This window comes from Arachis ipaensis, chromosome B01, assembly GCF_000816755.2.
Source record: "Arachis ipaensis cultivar K30076 chromosome B01, Araip1.1, whole genome shotgun sequence".
Classification (NCBI taxonomy): domain Eukaryota; kingdom Viridiplantae; phylum Streptophyta; class Magnoliopsida; order Fabales; family Fabaceae; genus Arachis; species Arachis ipaensis.
Genome location: NC_029785.2, coordinates 10,819,774 through 10,843,334, shown reverse-complemented (window position 1 = coordinate 10,843,334; position 23,561 = coordinate 10,819,774). Strand labels below are relative to the sequence as shown.

Below are 23,561 nucleotides of genomic sequence, written 5' to 3'. Positions count from 1 at the left end.
AAACCTTTGGCTTTGCCGGTTCAATGACCAGCCCAGTTTTTAGAACCTTGGTATACACATAAAGAATTGGCGAATTTCACTGTAGTGAGCAAATGAGATTCGAAAGGTAATAGTAGTGCAACATCTAATCTACAAGTTGCTGGAATAACTCTGAAAATCTAGGCATAACAACTTTTCAGCAAGTGTGTTAACATGGGAAAGAAAAGATAACATTACTCACCTAAATATATTCTGATCATTTTCTGATGGTGCTATCCATGACCATATAAGGTCCAGTACACGTGGTATATCACCTTGCATTAAAGTCATCTGAAAAGGCAACGAATAGCTTAAGAAATCAGGAAAATAAAAGAGGAAGATATAACACAAAGGTAAAATTTTGTTCTCTCGATGCCTTAAGTAATTGCAATTGCACCATTAAGTTTCTTGAAAGGGGGAAAATGAAGAGACCGAGAAGAAAGAAAGCTAAAGAATGCATCCTTTGAGCAATAGGCTCCATTTTAAACCAAGAAAAGATTTACAACTTCTATTGTTCTGTTTCATTCCCTTATTTTTTTCTTTTGTTATTAAAAATATATGTAGAAATGCTCTAAAACGTGAAAATATTGAACACCTAGAAAAAACAATGACAGAAATTCACATATGAAATAAAAACAAGCGTTTAAGCATACCTGAATTTGTCGGTGTTGCTCCTTGCATTGTTGAGTTACAGCCTCATGCATCATTTCACTAAAATGGCATTAGGAGAAAAGGATTACAAATGATAACAATAAACCATCATAAAAAAAGCACATTTGTAACAATAATTGTACAGTTACCCTGAATGTAGCTTCTGAAGAAGAGATGAAAGTTGTCGTGGTTGCTGATTCAAAACTTGAATAGGCCAATTTTCGGGCCCATCTGTGGGATCCAAGGAGCCATCAGCGTGTCCTGGGCTTCCATTAATTACATCACCAAAAGATCTAAGTTGATCAATTCCACCAGGCAGCGAACGTGTGATTTCCAAGTCTACCTGCACATCAAGCCAAGACTTCGCCAATGCCCAGCATGCTGACTGCAAATGTTTCAAGTTATGCAATTAATCAGCATAAGCTTCCAACATTAACAGCATGATTGAGGAGAAGATTTAGAGCCTTGCTAGGTGGTCAATGATTTTTTGGCCAGCATATAGCCAACACTCACAAGTCTGCTTAAAAAATAAGTGAACAAGATGACCTAGAAGAAAAGTAGACTACATATTAGCTAAAAAATATTCATCACCTAGACTTTTTCTTTGTGGTTTGCATGCATGCAAAATATACTAGTTCATGTGTGTATCACTCAAATATGTGCAAAAGCTTGACAAAATATGGGTGCAATCATATAAAAATACAGTGTTGGCCAAGTGTTGACAAAAAGATAGCTGGCCCCCTAGAATACCCATATGAGTTATTAATTTTGCTACTTAATTTTTTGGGATAAAAATTAGTTTACTATTTCTACGTGCATGAAATTACGAATCAGAATCTAGCAGACAAGCTTCTACCTCCCAATCTGTACACAATGGAAGCATCCGTTTTAAGTTGCTACATTGGACTGCATATACAGCAGCTTCAAATTTCCCACCAAGCTCTGATATTTTCTGCAGAATAAATTGCAAATAAAAAGTTACATTTAACAAGTTTTATATTTTAATTACAAACTGTTAAGAGTCTAGAGAAGAGAGAATTCGAAAGAGAGAGGATGTACTTGAATAATCACTGTTTTTGAGATTATAATTGATTAGCACTGAATCAGTGCATTATACAGGAGTGTTTAGCTTGTAGCCTATGCAATCATACAGGGCAGAACTACCATCCTCTACAGGCTATACTAGTATTGATCTAGCTTACTCTATTTTAACAGAAGGTTCATGAAGTCCATATAAATGAATCAACATGATATGCTATTGAACAAAAATATAAAACTATTTATCCTTTTATTAAATTAAATATTTAAATTTGATGGTAAGATGACAAACTGGTTAAAAGATGAGGGAAATTGCAATACAAGGATGTTGAGAATAAAGGATTTAAGAGTTTAAGAAGCAAGATGGTATGAGAGAGAGAGAGAGAGAGAGAGAGAATTATATGGAAATAACTAAAGGAAATAATGACAGTTCTATGTAGATGGAAAGAACACAGCAGAGAGGAAGATAAAACCATATTATAGAAAATAATACCATATGGAAAAGATAAAACGTGTGGAGCAGTACATTCATTTTATTTATTAAACCTTTTAGACATAGCTGAGAAAAGAACAAGTAAACAGCACAGAAGTCAATAAAACAACATTAAGTCTTCAATTAGTATTCATTTACAAACAACATTACCTCTGATGCACAATATGAAGCCCATTTCCAAAGATGCCACTGATGACCAATGCCACTTTCAAATTCAACAGCCTGCAATGTTCTACTTTTACCATTCTTCACCAGAGCTTCAACTGAAGGAAACAGGTTCAAACCTCCAAATGGACACAGAGAGGCAGCTCTCCATGGCTGCAAAAAGCCAAAAATGTAAATAGCAGAAAGCATAGACTTCTCAGCATAAACTTATCATTTTCACTTTTCCATTGAGATCTTCACCTGTCCAGCAGAATGACAAAGTCCAGATGCCTCTTCTAGTCTTCCAGCCCTTAAAAGAGTCCAAACATCTTCTAAAAGAGATTCATCTTGTTTCTGTACCGAAAATGTAAACCATCACTGATACCAAAGTAAAATTGGGTGTGTTCACTCAATCTCTGCCTTTTAAATTCAATGTCAACTGCTATGAAGAAAGTATAAAAAAAAATTGGGTGTAATATGGAGTGCATTAATTTCAGCTTAAAAAAGTGGTTATATACTATAACTATTCATAAAGCCTTTTCCATTAGCTATTTTTGCAGCTTCAAAGAGCACCAAAATAGTTGTTTTATCACTTTATGGAGTTTGACCTTTCCAAAAAAAATACCTTATATATTAACTCAATATTTTTATAGATATCATTTAATTGAAAAAGCACATTTGTTTTGCAACAAAAAGTTAACACAAACAAGCCCATAACAAAAAACTTTGAAAAGGCTTTTACTAGAAAGAAAATAGACGAGTAAATAGAAATGCATTAACTCCAAACATAACAAATAATCCACAAGAGTAAGGTCTTCCTACTGTCAGCGGCAACTGATATGAGCAAAAATTTGTCCTAAAAAATCATAAAATTTCTATGTGAAGAAGTGTATGGGAAAACAAGCAGTGCACCATAATGGGATCACCTCTCCCAATCACCATCAACACATCCACTGACAACGGAATTTCCGGTCCTTTCTCGCAAATCCACCTGGTCATTGGTTCTTCTTCCCCTAAACTGAACTGCCATTGGCTGTAAGTGGGTATTCTGGGTGAAATGGAACCCAGATGGCAGTGTTAAATTCAAGGCACGGCTTATCGCAAAGGGTTTCCTTCAGAAGGTTTGTTTTGATTATTATGAGACATTTTCACCAATGGTGAAGCCAGCTACTATTCAGGTAGTATTGACCCTAGCCCTTGCTAATGGTGGGTTCTTAACCAATTGGATGTGAACAACGTGTTCCTAGATGGTGTGCTTAGTGAAGAGGTGTACACTGAAGCAACCGGAAGGGTTCACGGATAATTCTGGGCTGGTATGCAACCTATACAAGTCGCTATACGAACTAAAACAGGCTCCGGGGGCTCGGTTTGAGACGCTGAAAGCCACACTTAACAAACCTTGATTTCCAGTGGGCAAAAACTGTCTTGCCTTTTGCTGGTCTATGTATTCAACATATAGATATTACAAAGATCATTGGCTGAAATGTAGGCTAATTTCAAGGGATCCTTAGGTTATTTCTCTCTAGGCTAATTTCTAGGGATTACTAGGCTATCCTAATCTATTTTAGGAAATACATATATGTAATAACATGTATACATAATACGGAAATTAGATAAAGTAATAACACTTAGTCTCAGGTTCAACAGTGCCAAATGTGAACTCTCTCTCTTCATCAGGTCTGATCAGTCTCAGGTTAGCTATATCCTAGTCTATGTTGATGACATAATCATCACAGGCTCCTCCTCTTCCTATATTCAAGAGCTTGTCACCAACCTTAACATCAGATTTGCTTTTAAAGACTTGGGAGACTTGCACTAATTTTTGGGAATAGAAGTACAGAAATGCTTAAATGGCTCTCTTTTTCTGTCCCAACAGAAGTACATCAGGGATCTACTTGGAAAGAGCAAAATGGATAAAGCCAGATCCCTTTCAACTCCTATGGTTTCTGGTCTCAAGCTGTCACATAATGGCAGTTCTAAGTTTGATAACCCTACTCTCTATAGGTCAGTTGTTACAGTCACAAGACCTGAAATCTCATTTAGCATCAACAAAGGTTGTCAATTCATGTCCTCCCCTCAAAAGACTCATTGCAAGGCAGTAAAATGAATCCTTAGGTATCTTGATGGAACTCAGGAGCTTGGACTTGAGTTCAAGCCAGCCGCAGATGCACAGAACCCAAACCTAACAGGATATTGTGATGCTAGCTGGGCTGCTGATGTGGATGACAGGAGGTCCAACATCAGGTGCCCATGCGTATCTTGGCCCTAACATCATGTCTTGGTGGTCCAGGAAACGGCCCAAAGTTGCCAGATCCAGAACTGAGGCCGAGTATAGGAGTATGGTGGATCTATCGTACCTCAAGGCCAGTTGTATATTGTGACAATCTTAGTGCTATTATGCTCGCTCACAACCCTGTTTTGCACAATAGGACAAAGCATATGGAGTCATGGAAGGGAAGCTACTGATTGCCCATATTCCCTCTTATGAGCAGCCAGCTGATATGTTGACTAAGGAAGTGCCTAAATCAAAATTCCTAGGTCTAAGGAAGAAATTACTTATAACAGATTTTCAGAATTGTGGAGAGCCCAGTTTCAAGGGGTATAATAGATTGAGTTAGGAAAGCATCTAGAAGTGTCTAGAAGCCAGAAGTGGTTAGTGATCCAAGATACATTTGATGTGGTTACTGAACACATTTGATCCACTAACTCCTCTGTGTGCATCCTCTGTGCATACACTCTCAAGAAAACTTGAGAAGAGTTATATTTGTCGACGCCATTAACTACTAGCAGCAATCAGAGGCCACAACCTATTACATTATCCTGACCGCATAACAAAGGCTCTTCCTCAGTATGAATCACCATAAGCAGCACACAAAGATCTGGTTTTGAATTAATATCAACTTTGGGAAAAGCAAGATTAGCTAATTTTGTCATGGTTGATGGCACCCATGATTTAATCTACCCAGGCTTGTAGGCTGTGATTATGCTTGGCAGATTTGGGAGAAGATCTACGTGCACTATCCCTCTAAAGCTCATCCACACCACATGAAAAGTGAACTCAGCAAAACTACAACAGGTTCACAGTCGATCTCAGTATTTCTTACAAATCAGGGCTTCTGTTGATTCCATTGTTTCAATTGGACTCCATTTTACCTAATGCAGAACATAAAGTGAGCATTCTTTTATGAGGGAACAATGGGCTGTGGTGGGTTTTGTATTTAACTTGCTTAGTTGGTGAGAGAATAAAAAAGTGAGCATTCTGTTATGAGGCGGTTGGGAACCATAAAGCTGTGGGGAAGTAATGAGAGGGCATTCAAAAAAATGGCATTCAAGAGACCTGATTCTCTCCTATTCCGAGTCTGATCCCAACTTTCTGAATGCCCCCTCAATAGTCAATACATCAGAAATTTGGGATGTTACAAGTAGCACATCCCATGAATAGCACATCCATGAATCCAAAAGTGCATAATAAATTTCCTCAACAAAACAAGCTTCAATTCCTTACTCTACAACATGTTGCAAATCATGACTCCTAATTACGATGCAACAAACTTCCTCAACAATCATCATTTTCCATGGTTCTGAAAACGGGACCGAACCAGCCGGTCGGACTGGTCCAACCGCGAACCGGACAGTAACACAGTTCGGTTTACTGTCCCAAACAGGTGATTATAAAACCATTTGTAAACCACTGAACTGACCGAGAACCGGCCGATCAGACCAAACTGGTACCCGGCCGGTTTACTCTAAACGATGCCGCTTAAAAAAAAAGAGAAAGGGTTTCTGGATTGAGAAACCAGTCTCTCCCCCTTTCAGGCTTTCACTCATGCAGAGCTCTTCCCCATTCTTCCTTGAAAACCCTAGCCTCCATTGCGCCGCTGTTGGTCTCACCATCGCCGCTTGGTTCATCGTGGTCGAAGGCCCTCCCCGTTCGCCCAATGCCAGCGTCTCCAGGTCTTGCTCCAACATCGTCTGTCCGTCGTGTTCGTCGCCACCTCCCCAGCGTTCGTCGCCACCTCCCCATCGTCTGTCTCCATCTCACCAGTGTTCATTGCCAGCTTCCCGTCGTCCGTCGCTCTCCCTCAAATCTATGGTCACTGCCCTCGCCGAAGGTAATGCCTCGGATGCTCAGTCAGTGCTCGGTGCTTTTTCTTGGTTGATGGCTCTGCTTGATGATAAATTTTAACTCTCTTACTAGCTTGTTCTTGCTTGTTTTGGGTTGCTTAACTCTATTACTGGCTTACTGATTGATGATAAACTGATACTGAAAATTGTTACTGGCTTTTTTTTTTTTTTTTTTTTTTTTTTTTAATTTTATTGATGATAAACTGATACTGATAAATTGTTACTGGCTTGTTTTTGCTTTTTTTTTTCTGTTGTTAAATTTTGTTAAAAGTTTCTTGATGATAAATTTTGTGCTCATTGCCTAAAGGAATACTTGTAATTCAATCACAAAATGTAACAAATTGTGTATTGAAATGAACTCGCATAATCATCGTCTTACTGACATTTTAGTAACTATGTTTTACTGTTTTAGCTCCCAGAAACCAGGTAATTATCATTTCCATCTATGTTAATACCATTGAATAGAAGGAAACACTAAAATGATATGTGATTAATCACTATTATGTCAACTTGAAAGTAATTGTGTGCAAAGTTTGAATGTTGTTAATTTCACCTTATGCTTAATACCAACAAGCCTCACTTTTTGACTTAAAATTTAACTGTTTGACACTATGCAATTTGATTTATTGGTTAAGAAACCACCTTCTAGAATCTTTGGGATTTCATACTTTAAAACCGAACTTGATTAGCCAAATAAAGTGGCAACAAACACGCCAAAACATGAATATATGTATCCTTGATAGTACATTTTGCCATAAGTTGGTGCTTAATATTCTATTGATTTCTGAGGAGGTTGTTTTTGTTTTAAGGCCGTGTTTTGTGCTCAATTTTCATTTTGTAGGAAATAGTTGGAGGTATATAAGAATTAAGAAGGAAGACTATCCCAATGGTACTATTATGTTGATTCTAGTCCTCCACAAGCTTGAACATAGATGTCATTTTATATTTGGATATTTCCTTTTGTTATTTAACTTTTAAGATTGTACTTTGATAAGATCATAAGATTTTAGTTGATAACATTTGATATACTGCTCTAAATTTGGAAGACATTTTAAGATTTATATTAGACTATACTTATGTTTTAGGATATTTATTTATATTTTGTCTGTTATTTTATTATAAAACAGTTTTTACGGTTGAACTGGTTGGACCAATAAACCAGTAAACTAATAACTAAAGCGGTTTGATGACCGATCCGGTCTTCAGAACCTTGGCATTTTCTGTTCTTCTTTTGAGAGATTGTGGTGGCCAGCTACTGGTAGACTTGACCAATGCCAAAAAAAGATGCTCTAGAGGTTCCAACACTTATATTTTTCTCCTGCAAGGTCTCCTAGTCCTATGAGTAGTGTCTTTAACCATATCATAATACATCTATCTTCTTCGATTCTCTAAATCTCTCTATGCACTTTCCTTATCTTGTTTTCCAATACTTTTTAAACAGATACCATGCATCAGGGAGAGAATTATTGCATGATCTATCAATCCAAAATCTTCTGCAATAACAACTAAGTGGCTAACTTCATGATACTATATGCAAGTTCCAATATGAAAAGTATTAATTATGGCTTTTAAAACAAAACTCAAGGATCTATTGAAGGTAAGTAAAGAAGAAAGGAAAATAAATTGGTATATGGTATATCCATGTATGATATAGATCAACGTGGGAACCAAGTGACTGAAGTATGAAACGGCAAAGCAATCATATGTAAAATACCATGTCATCAGGCAATAGGTTTGCATTTTCACGAGTCGGAGCATCAAAATCCAAGTGATGAACAATGTTCATATCAGCTCTCTCTTTCTTTAAGTAACGTTGAGTATGATGCCAAACACCAGAACTAGGAAGATAACTACCAACATGAGATCCACGCACCTACAAAATAATGCATCATATGTAACCAAACAAGAATACTAACACATAAGGTGAGGCAATATGAAATATAAAAGTTTATCAATTTGGGACACCACGGATTGCAATAATGAAAAATATGCACCATTATTTTGAATAAACCAAAGCTTATTGGCAACTTGTACTCAATGACACCTAAAATTATTTCAAACAAGTAACTTCATAACATGGTGCATCAGGTGCAATTATTATGGATACTTTATTGTGTGCTTATATGTAATAAGAGACAAATAAAGAAATAAATTACGGTTTACTGTGTTCTTATAAACCCTAAATAAATTATGATGATAATGACTTTAAATCATGTACTTAATACAAGTCACCTCAAAATAAAATACCATAGATTGTAAATCTCCAATTTAAACAATTGTAAACAATAGACCAAAACGAAAGTGAAGTTTTGATGAAAAGTATGGGCGCCGCATATTATTCTTCAGTGCACTTCACTAGGCTGGAGTACTTGCATCTTCATGGGTTTTTCTTTGCCTTCAAAGTAGTAAAATTTCAATTATGCAATGCGACTGGTACCTATGCTGTTTGGTTTCTAATTTCATTTCCTATTTCATTTTCAATGTTTTCTGTTTTCATAATATTGTGAACAAAAAAAGTGAGAATAAATATCAGTTTTATGTTTACAGAGTTAATACTCAAAATGACCCCCGAAATTTGACCACCGACTCAATTTGATCCTCTAATTTTTAATTGACCCAATTTATACCCTGAAATTTTAAGACGTGGCTCAGATTGGCTCTTCCATCTAACTCCGTCACCGGAATGATGACATGGCACCCAAACCTCACCACATGCCTCTCCTTCTTCTTCTTACCATCGCCATCACCACTTTCCCTCTACTAACACCCTCCCTTCCCCAACAAACAACAACATTCACAACCCACCAACACCCACACATTTCCACCGCCATTTATGAAGGGCCTTTCTATTATTTGATCCTTCTCTTTCTCACCATCACCATCACCATCTTCCCTCTACCAACGTCTTCCCTCCCCAACAAACAACATTAACAATCACTAAAATTAACAAATTAAAGAGAAATAGAAAAAGAAAAAGAAACACAACACCACACTTTAGATCCCTCTTAATATGAACACAAAGATGGGTGCAATGGGTGAGGGTGCTTCAAATTTGGGGCAATGGGTGGTGTGACCTTGTGATTGATGGTAACATTGGGATTGCATTGTTCAACATGTATGCTAAGTGTGGTTATATGAAAATGGGGTTCAAGATTTTCAACATGATTGTGCATAAGGATGTTATTTCTTGGGGTGCTGTTATTTGCGACATGGCGATGAATGGTTACGGTAAGCAAGCATTGCAGCTCTTTTCACAAATGGTGGTTCATGGTGTTGCCCCTAACGATGTCACATTCATTGGTTTGCTGTCTGTTTGCAGTCATGAAGGAATGATGAGTGTAGGTGTTATGCTCTTCAAAGCTATGGCAGTGGAAATGTGTGGGTGTTGGTGGGTTGTGAATGTTGTTGTTTGTTGGGGGAGCGAGAGTGTTGGTAGAAGGGAGGTGGTGATGGCGATGGTAAGAGGAAGAAGGAGAGGCATGTGGTGAGGTTTGGGTGTCACGTCATCACTCCAGTGACGGAGTTGGACGAAAGGGTCAATCTGAGCCACGCTTTAAAATTTCAGGGTATAAATTAGGCCAATTGAAATTAGAGGGTCAAATTAAGTTGGTGGTCAAATTTCGGGGTCATTTTGAGTATTAACTCATGTTTACATTTCCAGTTTTCACTGTTTCCTTCATAAAAAACGGAAAAACAGACTGAAAAATGAAAATAAGGGGGGGAAAGAAAAACAAAAACCAAATATGTTCTAGGTTTCATTCTTGATTTTCATTTCGCATTTCAATAGTTTCTGACACTATTCTAGGGAAGATAACGTATTGAGATATATTTTATAGATTTGGTTGTACAGTGAATTGTGGTTAATAGAGTAAGCTAGTGAGGAAGCTAAGTGTAGAACATTCTCCCAGAATTATAGGTTTCCTCAGCACGTTGCTCTATCTCACTGATACCAGTTATTACTTCTAAGTTCTAACACATTATTTGTGAATAGAATCAACTTTCCACACAGCAAATGTAGAAATGAATTACCTTTTCTTCCAAGTCAAGAGCTTTTGAAGCTAAACCCTCCAACCACTGGACTATCCGAAGGCATAATTGAGCAGTATGGTCTTCTGAAACAAACTCACAAGCCACAGCATGGGAGGTTCCTGACACCTGTGATGAGTCAATAGATCTCAATCATTTATTCAGAGGACTCAGATGAGTGATTGATTATCTAACCATTTAAAATAACACCGCCGACACACACACAACATACCGGTATTTGCTCTTTAGATAGTTCTTCAGTCACTGCAAAAGAAAGAACTGTCAGAGGATAAAGCTACAAATAAAACATCAACATGCATAGCATCCAAAAAGAAATGCAAGAAAGGAGAACAGAATTTGGAAGGATCAACTTAAGCTACAGAGCCACTCTTTTGTGTATCTCTCCTATAATGATTAAGGATGGATACTTAGTAGAATATGTCGGGGAAAATGTCCTAGCGAACTGGAAATTCATCTATGCGGGAAATCAGTTACCAGTAAATAATTTTCTCAACATCCAATTGGAAGTTTTCTGAAGTATGAGATGAAGATTAATATCAAATCAATTACCTTCCCATCCTTAAAAGATCAAATTATAAATGTGATTTAATGAAGGAGAAGTCCAACCAATAGCAATGTTGAGTGCATCAATGCAAAGAGAAATAATTTGATATTTTTAAAAATAGATTTGAAAGGCACCTGAAACCTTAAGAATTACACAAAATCAAACCCACTCAAAAGGTCATCATTAAACTATTAAAATAGAATATCAAAGGTTTGAGATATATTTCCTTTCCCATAAACGAACCACAGCAAAGACCACGTTGCAGCCTCATCAAGCAAGAGCTGAGCCTTCTGCCTCATCAATTTGTCCTCAACAACTCGATGCTTAACATTCAAACCATACCTATAAAACAACATCAATTATAGTATGAAAAGTAATTTCATAATACAGGTACACTCACAATATTTATTATATGTCGTTGAAAAGGCTGAGAATATATAAGACTATAGTCAGCAATTACAACGAATGAGTGTGATAATTTTCTAGGAGTGCTTAGTTTCTATACAACTAATTCCTAGGCCTGACTAGTTTCTACATAGTCAAATGTTTCTTTCCAACATCCTCCCTCAAGCTGGAGCATATAAGTTAAATGTTCCAAGCTTGCTACACAGATACTGAATCCGATGTACACCGAAAATATCTTCTAGATGTTCACCGAAGCTTGTTGATTTAGTGATTACTTCCTTTGAGAGATCTTTTTCTCGAACAAAATAACAGTCAACTTCGTTGTTTTGTTCTTTCATGAAATAGTGGATTAGAAGCTATATGAAAGACTGCTTGATTATCACAAAATAATTTCATTTCTTTTAAGTCACCAAATCTTAACTCTCAAAGAAGCTCTTTGATCCAAATGAGTTCACAACTAACTGTGGCCAAAGCACAGTATTCTGCTTCAGCATTAGGGTGTGCTACAACATTTTGTTTTTTACTTTTCCAAGAGACAAGATTTCCTCCAAGAAACAAGCAATAACCTATAGTAGATTGTCTATCAACGGGACAGCCTGCACAATTTGCATCACCGAAACCAATAATGTGAGAATTCCCTTTTTCTTCATAAAATATACCTTGTACAAGCAATCTTTTAATATAGCTCAATATTCGCATTACTGCATTCCAATGATCTAAGCAAGAAGATTGCAGAAATTAACTTACTACAGCTAATGCAAGACAAATGTCTGCTCCAGTAATAGTGAGATATAGAAGTTTTCGAATTAATATCTATTCCTTTCAAGATACTAATATTGGCTCCCACTAATTAGGTAGTAACTTAAGATTTGGATCCATTAGACTGCCAGTTCGTCTACAATTCATCATCTTAAGTTTCCTTGAGTATATCTAGAGCATACTTCTTTTAAGAGATAACAACACCAATGCTAGATTGGGCAACTTCAATTCAAAGAAAGCATTTTAGCTTGCCCAAATCTTTGGTTCAATTTTCAACTGATTAATCCTTTCATGATCATCACCTGTGATAACAATATCATCCATGTACATTATCAAGTAAACACTTTTCCCTTGTGAATTATGACAGTATAAAACCTAATGATCTGCCTCGCTTTGTTTCATCCGAAAGCTCAAAAAAAAGCTGAATTTCAAAAACCATGATTTGGGGGATTGTTTCAGTACATAGATTGAACATTGCAACTTGCAAACTAATCCAAACACCCCTTGAGAAACAAAGCCAGGCTGTTGCTCCATGTAAACCTCTTCCCCTAGATCACCATGAAGAAAGGCACTCTTGATATCTAATTGATGTAGCAACCAATGACAGATAGCAGCCATAGCTAAGAAAAGATGAATTGAAGTGATTTTGGCTACGGGAGAAAAGGTATCTCCATAGTCAAGACCATAAATTTGAAAGTATCCTTTTACAATAAGCCTTGCTTTAAGACAATGAATTTGTCCATTTGGACTGACTTTGATTGTGTATACCCAAATACATCCAACTGTGGTTTTGACTGGAGGAAGAGAGACCAGCTCCCAAGTACCACTATGCTCTAAAGCTTGCATTTTATCAATCATGGCTTGACACCATCCTAGATGATCAAGTGCCTCTTCAACTCTTTCGGGTATTGAAATAAGTGATAGAAGCTACAAAGGTGCACTAAGACGAAGATAATTGGTGAGATAACTATAAATAGGATGTGGATTTCTGGTGGACTGCGTACCTTTGCGAACTACTCTGATATGAAAAGTAGTTTTGTAATAAAAGTACACTCACCATATGTCTTGATCAGAAACAGCATCAACAAATGAATTTTAAATATGATCTTACAAAACTTAGCAAGATGCTACAAATAAAACAAGGTTTCTAAGTAAGAAAAATAAAAAATAGTAGAAGATAGCCCTATGTACTTTTTGTTTTGGTCCACTGTAATACTGTATGAGCTTTTATTAGAAGAGTGGAAAATCTTTTGCAATTAATTTAAAAAAAAAAGAATGGTTTCTGTTGAGAGAGGTTGTATATTATATCATATATTTAGCATACTAGACAGTTATTAAATATGTCAATTTTCTAGATATACGTAACCAATATTTGTTTCCTAATTTATACAAGAAATCATATTCATTACACAATAATTACAAATTATGGAAATTAATTGCCAAAATGCCTATATACTACAACTATTTTTTACAACAACGAATAATATTCAGCTCTTCGTATTTTCCACATTTTTTTTTCAAATTAACCCAAACCTCTCAATCTGGGAGCCTAGTGACCTTTTGCTACCTTCATTGTGTCTTTGGCTCTGTGGTCTTTGCCAATGTGCCTCATCAGCATTGTAAATAACTAGATCTAAAGCTTTCAGTCAGATGTCTTTTCCTAGGCATACTCAAAAAAAGAAAGGGTAAAAACACTGTAACCCATCTAGTCAATCATATTTTGTTTCCACGGATTTCACCTTTAATGAAACTTAGTCATTGTTTAGCTATAATCAATTTCAAGAGGATAATTACCATACAGGAATTGCCACTTCAAGTATTGTTAGATCCAACCAATTTATCATGTATAGCTAGCCTCTCTCCTATACCAGTGGAATAAACTCAAGAAGAAGCAAACAGACCAGTTTTCATGTAACATGTAAGAAGAAGGAAACCTAATCCAATTGGTCCAACAACAACTTCAAGAGTTTGAACCTATAGTAAGATTGTTGAGAGACCAAAAGAAAACATATGAATGGCGTGCAACAAGATAATCAATATTGTAAGATAAAAAGAAAGGAAGGAAGCATTACAGTTTTCCAACTTCCTATGGACAAAATGTAATTTAATAATTCCAACATAATATCGAGTCTATGTGTGTGAATGCTTACGATGCAAGACTTTCAAGTAGAACGATATTTATGCTGATTACAGTAGTAAATGTACCTGATAGATTCTGAAACATCTCGACATGCATTCTCAAAACGTAGTATCAGATCAGAAACAGGCATCAATCCTGTAAATGAGTTCAACCAAACCAAAATTACATGATTCGTTTCTCACGCCCCTACAATTTGCAACAGAAAAGGCACATGCTCAAAGGAGCACAAAGTCGTAATCTCAACATGGGAAAGTCCAACTAAATGCCCAAAAAATATGAAGAAATGTTATGTAACTACAAGAGATCAAACGATACAAATGATACCATGTCCTTTTCGGGGAAAGATGGAGTGCACAAAAGCAACAAAAAGGGTACATCAATGCAATAAATCCCTCCCTTCCCTTTGTAAGAGCTGATTGGAAATTTCACAATAAAATTGCAAGCTAAACTCCTAAAAGAAGGCAAATAACAACTAACCCTTTCCTAAGGCCAAAGATAGAAAGCATGGTTGTCAGGATCACATAGGGTTGCATGCTCCTGCGCTCATGGAAGCTATTACCATTCTCGTGCCTACTCTTCAGCACAGAGTTGAAGGAATGGTTGCGACTGCAACGCAGGAGCGATAGGATTGGTGGATCCTTGAGAAGTAGCTGATTCAGGGAAAACACTAAGGGCATGCCCCCTCTCTTGAGGTGTATATATGAATACAATTGTCTATTGCTAACTTGCATTCCATGATATGTTGATCATGTGTATCCTGAATTAACAGAAAAAAAAAATAAAAAAGAAAAGAAAAGAAAAGAAAAAGGCAGATGAATGAAATGAAGTTTACTAGGTACTGTATATAAATAAATGTACTTGCAGCACCTTGCATAGCACAGTCAAGCAGAGATCCAAATAAAGTAAAAATCGTTTCTGCACCATCTCCCAATGAGTCACCATCTTGTTTACAAGCTTTTAATGAGTGGCGTATAGAGTCAAAACCAGCATCAACAACAGGGATTCCTTGAATATCAGAAGACAGCATCCTTTTAGAGGAAGGTTGTATTTTTTCTTCATAGTATTCAGCATCAAGACCCTCAACCTCTTGTTTAATGTTTTCAAGAAGAAGTGCAGCATTAGTAGGGCTGTGGATACTTTGGCCATCATATAAAAGCCCAGTTTCACTCAACTTGGAAGCTGAGTTATCTTGATGGATTGAAGCACCAGAAGTTGAGTGCCTCTTCCTGCATCAATTCCATTCTTGAAAGTCAACACAGAAGTCTGAGAAACACTAACAAAACCCTAGCAATTAAATGTTGCAGTTCTAAAAAGAATACAGAGCTAAGATTATAAAGAAGACCACCAAGTTCTCACACTCCCAAGGAACTCAAACCTTTCAATACTATCTTCCATATACCATCCAATGCACCAACCCACAATCATTAACAACACACTCAATTAAGGGAACCACAACAAATGTAGGTGAATTTCGCAGCTTCATAGGTTAAGATGTCAAGCAATCAAAAAATAATTGTGTGTTGTGCCCTAATCCCTAGTGACTCACAACAGGAAGGGAACTCCCAACTTAAAAAAAAATGAAAAAGGCAATGGTTGATATGCAGCTTTGAATATGGAGCAATGGAGAGAGAAAGATTCAAATACCCGTATCTGCGAAACTTCTGTCTAGTGGAGAGGTTCTGAGGATCGAAGATGCTGGGAGAGGTGTCCATTCCGTCATCCATAGTGGTTGACACTGTAGACTACTGCGATCAATAACAGCGAGGATGCGAAGGATGGCAGAGAAGACGCGAAGTGAAGGAGGAAGAGGACGCGTGATGCGCCAGTAGTGGAGCACACGAGGACCGAGAGCGGTGGAGCAGCGGCGGAGGGCGCGACGGCTCGAGGCTGGAGGCCGGAAGGCAGCCGCGGAGGATTCAGAGTGAGTGACAGGGTTTTAGGGTTTATTTTTTTTGTTTGTGGGGTGTTAGGGCTGACTGGGGCTAACCCTGTTCCAACCCTTTTCTTTTGGGCTTTTCTGGAATCAGGGCCTGTAAGATTTTTCTTTTTAACTTTTGGTACTACGGTCCAAAATTGTTAAAGAAGACTTAGAACTGGTCCTAGAGGCTAGAGCTAAATGATTAACTGACGTTATTATAAGCACGAGGTACTTTTAAAAACATTTAAGGTAGAATTTTTTAAAGATGATTTGTATTTATCAAAGTTAAAAAATTTAATATAATCTTATATATTAATTAATTTTTAAATTTAACTTTTGTATTTATGTCTAATATAGTATTTTTTTAATTTTAAAAATCATTTTACCAAATGTAATTATTATTGTTTGTACTTATTGAAAGTCGTTTTTAATTTAATTTACTAAATATAGGTGCTATAACTATTAAAAAGCTATTTTTTGAAAACTAACTTTTATAAATTACTTTTCAAAAGTAAAAATTTTATCCAACCAAGTCTAATATTATTTTATCATCAACCAACTAATATTATCGATGTTTGAATCTTATCTTATACATACATTAGCGGCAAAGAAAGACGCTAGGGTGTTGACCGTGTCGTCGGAAAATTCCAAGGTCCATTCCGGAAAAATTCCCGAGATATCATTTGGCCCTGGAGATCGCTGATGTCACGACCTTCCCGAGGACCTACCAATGGTAATCACAACGAGAATCGGGACGGATTTACTCAAATGAATCTTGGTGGACACAGGAGCTGATTCAAACATTATGTTTTGAAACGTGTTCGGCGCCCTGGGACTCAAGGAAAACAATCTCAAAGACCACCGTCACAGGGTCGTAGCATTGGGAGACAACTACATCAAATCTGATGGTTCTGTCACCCTCCCAATCTGCGTAAGTTTTGGGGCGAGCCAAAAGTCGATAATGGCAGAGTTTGTGGCCTTGAGGAATTCTATGGCCTATAACGTCATTCTTGGAAGAAGGACCATCAACGAGCTATTGGCCATCATTTGCACAAAGCTCCTCACAATGAAATTCGTGGCGGATGATGGATCTGTGGGGTTGATCGGGGGAGACTTGGAAACAGCGGTTGCTTGGGACAACGCCAGCCTAGCACTCAGAAAGAAATTAAAGGAGGCAGCCGTGGTGTTCTTGGCAGACCTAGATGCCAGGGCTGACGAGAAACCGAGACCTAAACCACAAGGAGACTTGGAGAAATTCCAGGTAGAGGATACAGAGGATAAGTTTACGTTTGTAAATCAAAACCTCCCCCATGAATAAAAGGAACATCTTATGAAAGCCATTAGGGCAAACGGAGACCTTTTCGCCTGGACTCCAGCCGACATGCCGAGAATAGACCTTGACTTCATGTCGCACCACTTAGCCATGAAGCCAAAAGCCGAAATATCGTTGGAAAGAGCTAACGAGGTAGCCAGGCAGACGGATAGGGGTGTGTTTGGCAAACGCGTTGGGGAAGAAAGAAGCGCGTTTGAGTTTCTTGAAAGTTTCCTTTTTATGTATGGCAACTTTTATCCCTCTGAACGCAGAAATGATTCTACCTCTGAATGCACGTTCAGGTGAAACTAAAATTTGTAACTTCTGCATTTACGTTCAAGGTGGTTGATTACCGTTGGAAAATTAGATTAGAAATTTATTTTTTTACCAACTCTACCCTTCATTTTCTTCTATACAAAGGATACCAATAACTATTACTTTTACCGTAGTTCTTTGTAATTCGTCCTAGTTCTTCATAGTTCTTTGTTACAGTTTTTTTTCATCAAAATCGTTCAGATTTGTTTCAATCACTAACAAAGTGAATATTTTAATTTTCTTTATTATTTTTAATACTCTCTTTCATATTTTAATTTTGAGAATTATTATTTGTACACCAAAATCAGCCACCAATATATTTGTGTATAAATACATGTGTGGTTTAATTTATTTTCAATGTGTATTTGTATTTCAGCATGTATTTTATACTGGTGGCTGACTTTGGTGGTTGATTTTGGTGTACATGTAGCATAACTCTTTAATTTTTATGTTTTTTATTGTATTTTTTATTTATGAATTTTTTTTATCATTTACTATACTATTCTTTATATGTATATTTTTCTATGAATGTTATGTATGAAATTTTTTTATTTTTTTATTTGACTTTATTCATATGAATTTTGTTTACTTTTTATTGTATTTCTTTTGTTCATATGATATATGTTGTTGGTTTTATGAAATTTTTATTATTTCTTATCTGTATGATTTTTTTTTATTCTTTGATGTACTTTATTTTTATTTTATATTAATTTTTTATTCTGACTTTGTAAAATTTGTAATTGTAATTATTATATAGCACGTTTATTATTAAAATTTTGTATAATATGAATTATGATCCTATAAAAAAAGACAAAATAAATAAAAACTAATTATAAGTAACAATAGAGTCATAAATAATAAAAATTTATAGTTCAAAATAATACTAAATTAAAGAGTACTGAAAGTACTAGAAAAATTATAGAATATTTTCTTTTTGTTTGACATTATAAAATTTATAGTACTCTCTTTCATATTTTTATTTTTTGTTGTATTTATTTATATGATAAATATTTTTATATTATTTTTGTTAGTGTTCTGATTTTGCATGTATATAAAAAATTATTTAAATTGATGTCTCTTTTAGTAATTTTTTATCTAAAAGAAATTTTGAGTAGTATAATCCAAACAATATTTAGTTTACTGTAATTTATTTTGATATAAAGATTGTCAAACATAAACCACATTAACACAAACTTACTTTTCATCAAAATCAATTTTACAAAATCAATTTTATACAAACTCTCGTTTACAAACTGTAATCCAAACACACACTAGCTTGTTGGAAGCTGACTTCATCAGGGAACTTGACTATTCTACATGGCTTTCAAATGTGGTGCTTGTGAAGAAGGCGAATGGAAAATGGAGGATATGTGTCGATTACTCAAATCTCAACAAGGCATGTCCCAAGGACGCATTCCCTTTTCCCAACATTGATGCCCTAGTATATGTGGCGGCAGGATATAGATTTTTGAGCTATGATGCATATTTTGGATATAATCAGATCCCAATGCATCAACCTGACAAAGATAAAACGGTGTTTATGACGCCAGCAGGGACCTACTGTTATAAGGTCGTGCCATTTGGGTTGAAGAACGCGGGAATGACGTACCAAAGATTAATGAACAAAGTCTTCAATTACCATATCGATAAGTCAGTAGAGGTTTACGTGGACGACATACCGGTAAAGACGGCCGAACCGAATAGCTTGGTATCTGACTTGAGCGTCATCTTCGACTCACTTTGAAAGCACAATATGAGGTTGAACCCCCTAAAGTGCGCGTTTGCCATAGAGGCGGGAAAGTTCCTTGGATTCATGATCACAGAAAAAGGAGTAGAGGCTAATTCGAACAAGTGTGAAGCCGTTCTCTGCATGAAAGAAGAAAATGTGAAGCAATTGACTTGCATGAAACTAATTACCTTTACTTTTTCGAACCCGGTTTATCATGTTTTTGCTTAGCATGATTTGACATTAGCTTCCTTGATTAGTTTTTTTTTCTTTTCTTCCTAGTGCACTTAGTTAGCTCATGATAGGTATAGAGAATAGAACTGTTTTGTATCTTTACTTAATTTGATTGAAATGGATGGATTGATTGAACTTATTTATGTTAGGACTATCATATATTTCTATAAAAAGAAAAAGGGTAGATAAAAGGTAGATAAAACCTACTAGGCTAAGGTGAGGTTGATTAGTATGTTCTTAGAAGACATGAATTTTGAGGACAAAATTCTTTTTTAAGGGGGTGAGAATGTAACATCCCAACTTCTTGAATCAAGTCATTTTTTTAATAACTAATTAATTAATTAAAATGGTAATGATTTAAGATTTGAATTTAAAATTTAAACATATGAAAGCACTAGTGGTAGTAAATCTCTAACCGACAGTAAACAACCTTTTAAAACATAGTCATAACTAATTCTACATTTATTAGATTTGAATGATATTTTGTTATATGAAAAGATAAGAATACTAGCTCTATTCCTTTAGTTCAGTATAAAATCAAATTCAAATTAAATTAGGTAGATAAATCGGTTACAAGTTCAGAGTAGAAAATCACGCTCTTATTAGCCACCCTGATATACTAACAGTATTTCGGGAATATCTCAAGCTGTGGTTATCCGATTGACTTCGTTTAAGATTCTTTTTAAAACTAATTCAATTATTTATAAATTTATCTCTAATAGATAATTCCGAATTCCAAACATAGAAAAAGTTATAGGGCTCACAAAGTGACGATCCAGATTGAAGATTTCACCTAAATGCCTCCTAACATAATCTGCACATACCTGAGAGCTGTTTGATCATTCCTTTCTCATTCTATTCCCTTTTCTATACAAAAACACAAAGTCTAGCCATGAAACAAGTCTCTCTTCACTAACAAACCGCATCTATTTGCATCGGAATACCTAGCGGAACTTCACTCAAGGTAGGAATTTTATGCTAATTTTTATGTCATATATAGATGTTAGCATTACATGTCATGATATAATGTCTCTTCCCTTCATATGTATTATGTATTATAATAAAAATCTTATGTGCATAAAGAACTGAGAGAATGATCCTTCGGTAAGGGAAGGTGACCCCCAAAGACAAGATAATCGAGATGATCCTTCGATAAGGGAAGGTGATCGGCAAACTTTTGGAAACCTTCGGTAAGGGAAGGAGACTCCCATCAATTTTATATAATAAGATATCTTTGTTGATATAACTCTTTTCTTGTGTATGTCTAAATAACCTTCGGTAAGGGAAGGTGATCGCCAAAACGTTTGGGATAAGAACCTTCGATAAGGGAAGTGGACTCCCACCTTTTATACCGGTTTGAGCTCAATACCTTCCGTAAAAGCTACGAGAAAAAGTAATGAAAAGTGCAATGAAAAGAGTGATCATGATTGTTCTTCTATCTTTTTTTTATTTATGATTATGTTTATTATTGCATTCAAAGATCCTTCTTTTTCCAAAGTTCCTTTTTGTATAGTGTATGATATTGTTTAAGATCTTTATTTTATTCAGATCTATTCTGTTTGACTTATCTATGGCAATGTTACTATTCTTCTCTTAATTATTATTTATTTTGTCTTGCTTTATGGCCTATGAGAACATCATACCAAGGTTTATGAGTTACCTTTATATGTTTTAACGCTATAGGTATTTTGTATGCATTACACATGTCATAACATAAGTAAATGAGAAGCATCTAAAAGTCACACCGCTCCGACTAATCAAGACTTTTGAAAATAATAATTGAACAACATTGCATCATCACTGTTTTTATTTTAAAACTCGGAATGGCTGAGGATGGATACGATGACACCATATAGATAAACTATTGAGAAACTTTTGTTTCTCACCCCTCTCTCCATACCATCTTCAGGAACGATGCAGTACGAAGCAATACAATTGAGGTGAAAAGACAGGTGCACTAGTGGGAGCAAGCTATCGAAGACGTAGATACAAAACATTAAACGTTTACCTTAAGAAGGAAGAATATGCGATTGTTTTAGCCATAATTAAACAAATTAAGAGAATTAGAATTTTCTATGTGTCTTTGTTTTATCCTTATTGACTGATTGCAATTGTAACTATGATGTTCCCTTTTTTATTTGGTAAGAGTAAAGCTTGTCATTGTTGTGCCTTCATAGTTTAGCACACCGGTTTTTCATGTTAGTATTTTCAAATCCACTTATATTTTTCAACTAGTAACTATTCTAATAAAAACTAATTATTCAATATTTTTATCTATAAATTATTTTATATAAATATTTCATATTTGTTTTAAAAGAAAAATTTCGCAAGGTTTTGAATATCAGCTACTAAATATAATCTAAATAAAAGCTTAACTCAGTTTAAAAGTATTAGGGTGTTACAGGGAGACTTTGTACCTGTACATAGCGGTCACGGAAGAAGCTATGACGGCTGCCCTGGTTTGAGAAAAAGACAAGCTGCAACAGCCTGTGTACTTCATAAGTAAGGTGCTCCAAGGAGTAGAGCTGAGATACACTAGGCTAGAGAAATTAGCCTAGCCTTGTTATTCTCCTCTCGGAGGTTAAGGCAAACCTTCAAAGACACCCGATCACACTGAGAACCGACCAGACGATCTGACAAATTTTATAAAAACCTGACCTGGTGGGGTGAATGATGACTTGGGCAATAGAATTGTCTTAGTATGACGTCCAGTATGAACCCCGACACGCAATCGAAGCACAAGCGATGGTTGATTTTTTGGTTGAAGTGACTGGAGATGTTCTCGCGAGCTCGAACACACGGTGGAAACCCCATATTGACGGAACTTCCAACTAAGCGTTCGGAGGGGTCGAGATCATTTTAGAAAGCTCAAAAGGAATAACTTAGAGCAATCTATCAAGTTTGAATTCCCGATTTCAAACAACCAAGTAGAGTACGAAGTTGTGTTGGCGGCTTAATCTTAGCCAAGGAGGTTGGAGTAACAAAACTTGAAGTCAACAATGACTCCCAGGTCGTGAACCCACAGGTGAACGAAACATACCAGGCTCGGGACTCACTACTGCAAAAATATTTAGAAAAAACTAAACAGTTGTGCACTGTTCTGGCCCACTAAATATGGGCCGGAGGTCCACTTTACAGGCTACCGACCTGACGGGTCCTCGACCCGTATGTGCAAAAGTGACCCGCGTCACTCTACCCCTTGGGAAAGACTTGGACAGTTGGCAGAAGCTTCTAGGCGGATGGGCCCAAGTCAGAGGGCCTACCTGAGTACAAGGTATAAATGGGGGGACTTACCCCTCCCAAGGTACGTCATCTTTTATCTTAATTAGCCACCTCATTGTACAGACACTTACTTTGGCATCGGAGTGTCTTTGCAAGTGGTCCAATCCGCCGACCCACTGACGCTCGTGGCGGCACTCTTCGTTGCAAAGCTCACGATCAGGTCCAGATACCTTTCTCTCTCTAGTTTCTCTCGACCTAACACCCAGCCGACCTTCATTCTAATGAGCAACCGAATATTGGCGCCGTCTGTGGGGACCTGGCATGGGGCTTATCCCTTGTACGGAGGAAGTACGAGAGGAGGGCGGAGCTACCGAGCGTCCAGGGGGCCGCCTAAGGAGTAGAGTGAGCTCGGGAACCTCCCAGGAGCGTCGAAGGTCCCCATCTTACCAAGGCGACTCCCACATCCAATC

The 23,561-nt window shown here is 36.5% G+C and overlaps 1 protein-coding gene across 2 annotated transcripts in view; it reads right to left on the bottom strand.

The window, feature by feature from the left end:
- The window catches only part of LOC107624891 (nuclear pore complex protein NUP107), a 24,861-nt gene extending 8,522 nt beyond the window's left edge, over positions 1–16,339 (bottom strand). Inside the window, exons 1-13 of one of the 2 annotated variants that reach the window (XM_016327372.2) lie at positions 16,009–16,339; positions 15,232–15,590; positions 14,430–14,499; positions 11,287–11,402; positions 10,728–10,759; positions 10,499–10,624; positions 8,184–8,342; positions 2,606–2,698; positions 2,351–2,518; positions 1,526–1,621; positions 819–1,054; positions 672–729; positions 221–309 (exon numbers count right to left, since the gene is read on the bottom strand). In XM_016327372.2, coding sequence (XP_016182858.1) covers positions 221–309; positions 672–729; positions 819–1,054; positions 1,526–1,621; positions 2,351–2,518; positions 2,606–2,698; positions 8,184–8,342; positions 10,499–10,624; positions 10,728–10,759; positions 11,287–11,402; positions 14,430–14,499; positions 15,232–15,590; positions 16,009–16,088 — 1,682 coding nt within the window. In that variant the 5' untranslated portion in view covers positions 16,089–16,339. Of the gene's footprint in view, positions 1–220; positions 310–671; positions 730–818; positions 1,055–1,525; positions 1,622–2,350; positions 2,519–2,605; positions 2,699–8,183; positions 8,343–10,498; positions 10,625–10,727; positions 10,760–11,286; positions 11,403–14,429; positions 14,500–14,841; positions 15,106–15,231; positions 15,591–16,008 lie in introns of those variants that run through there. The other variant, XM_016327381.2, reaches the window with a different exon arrangement.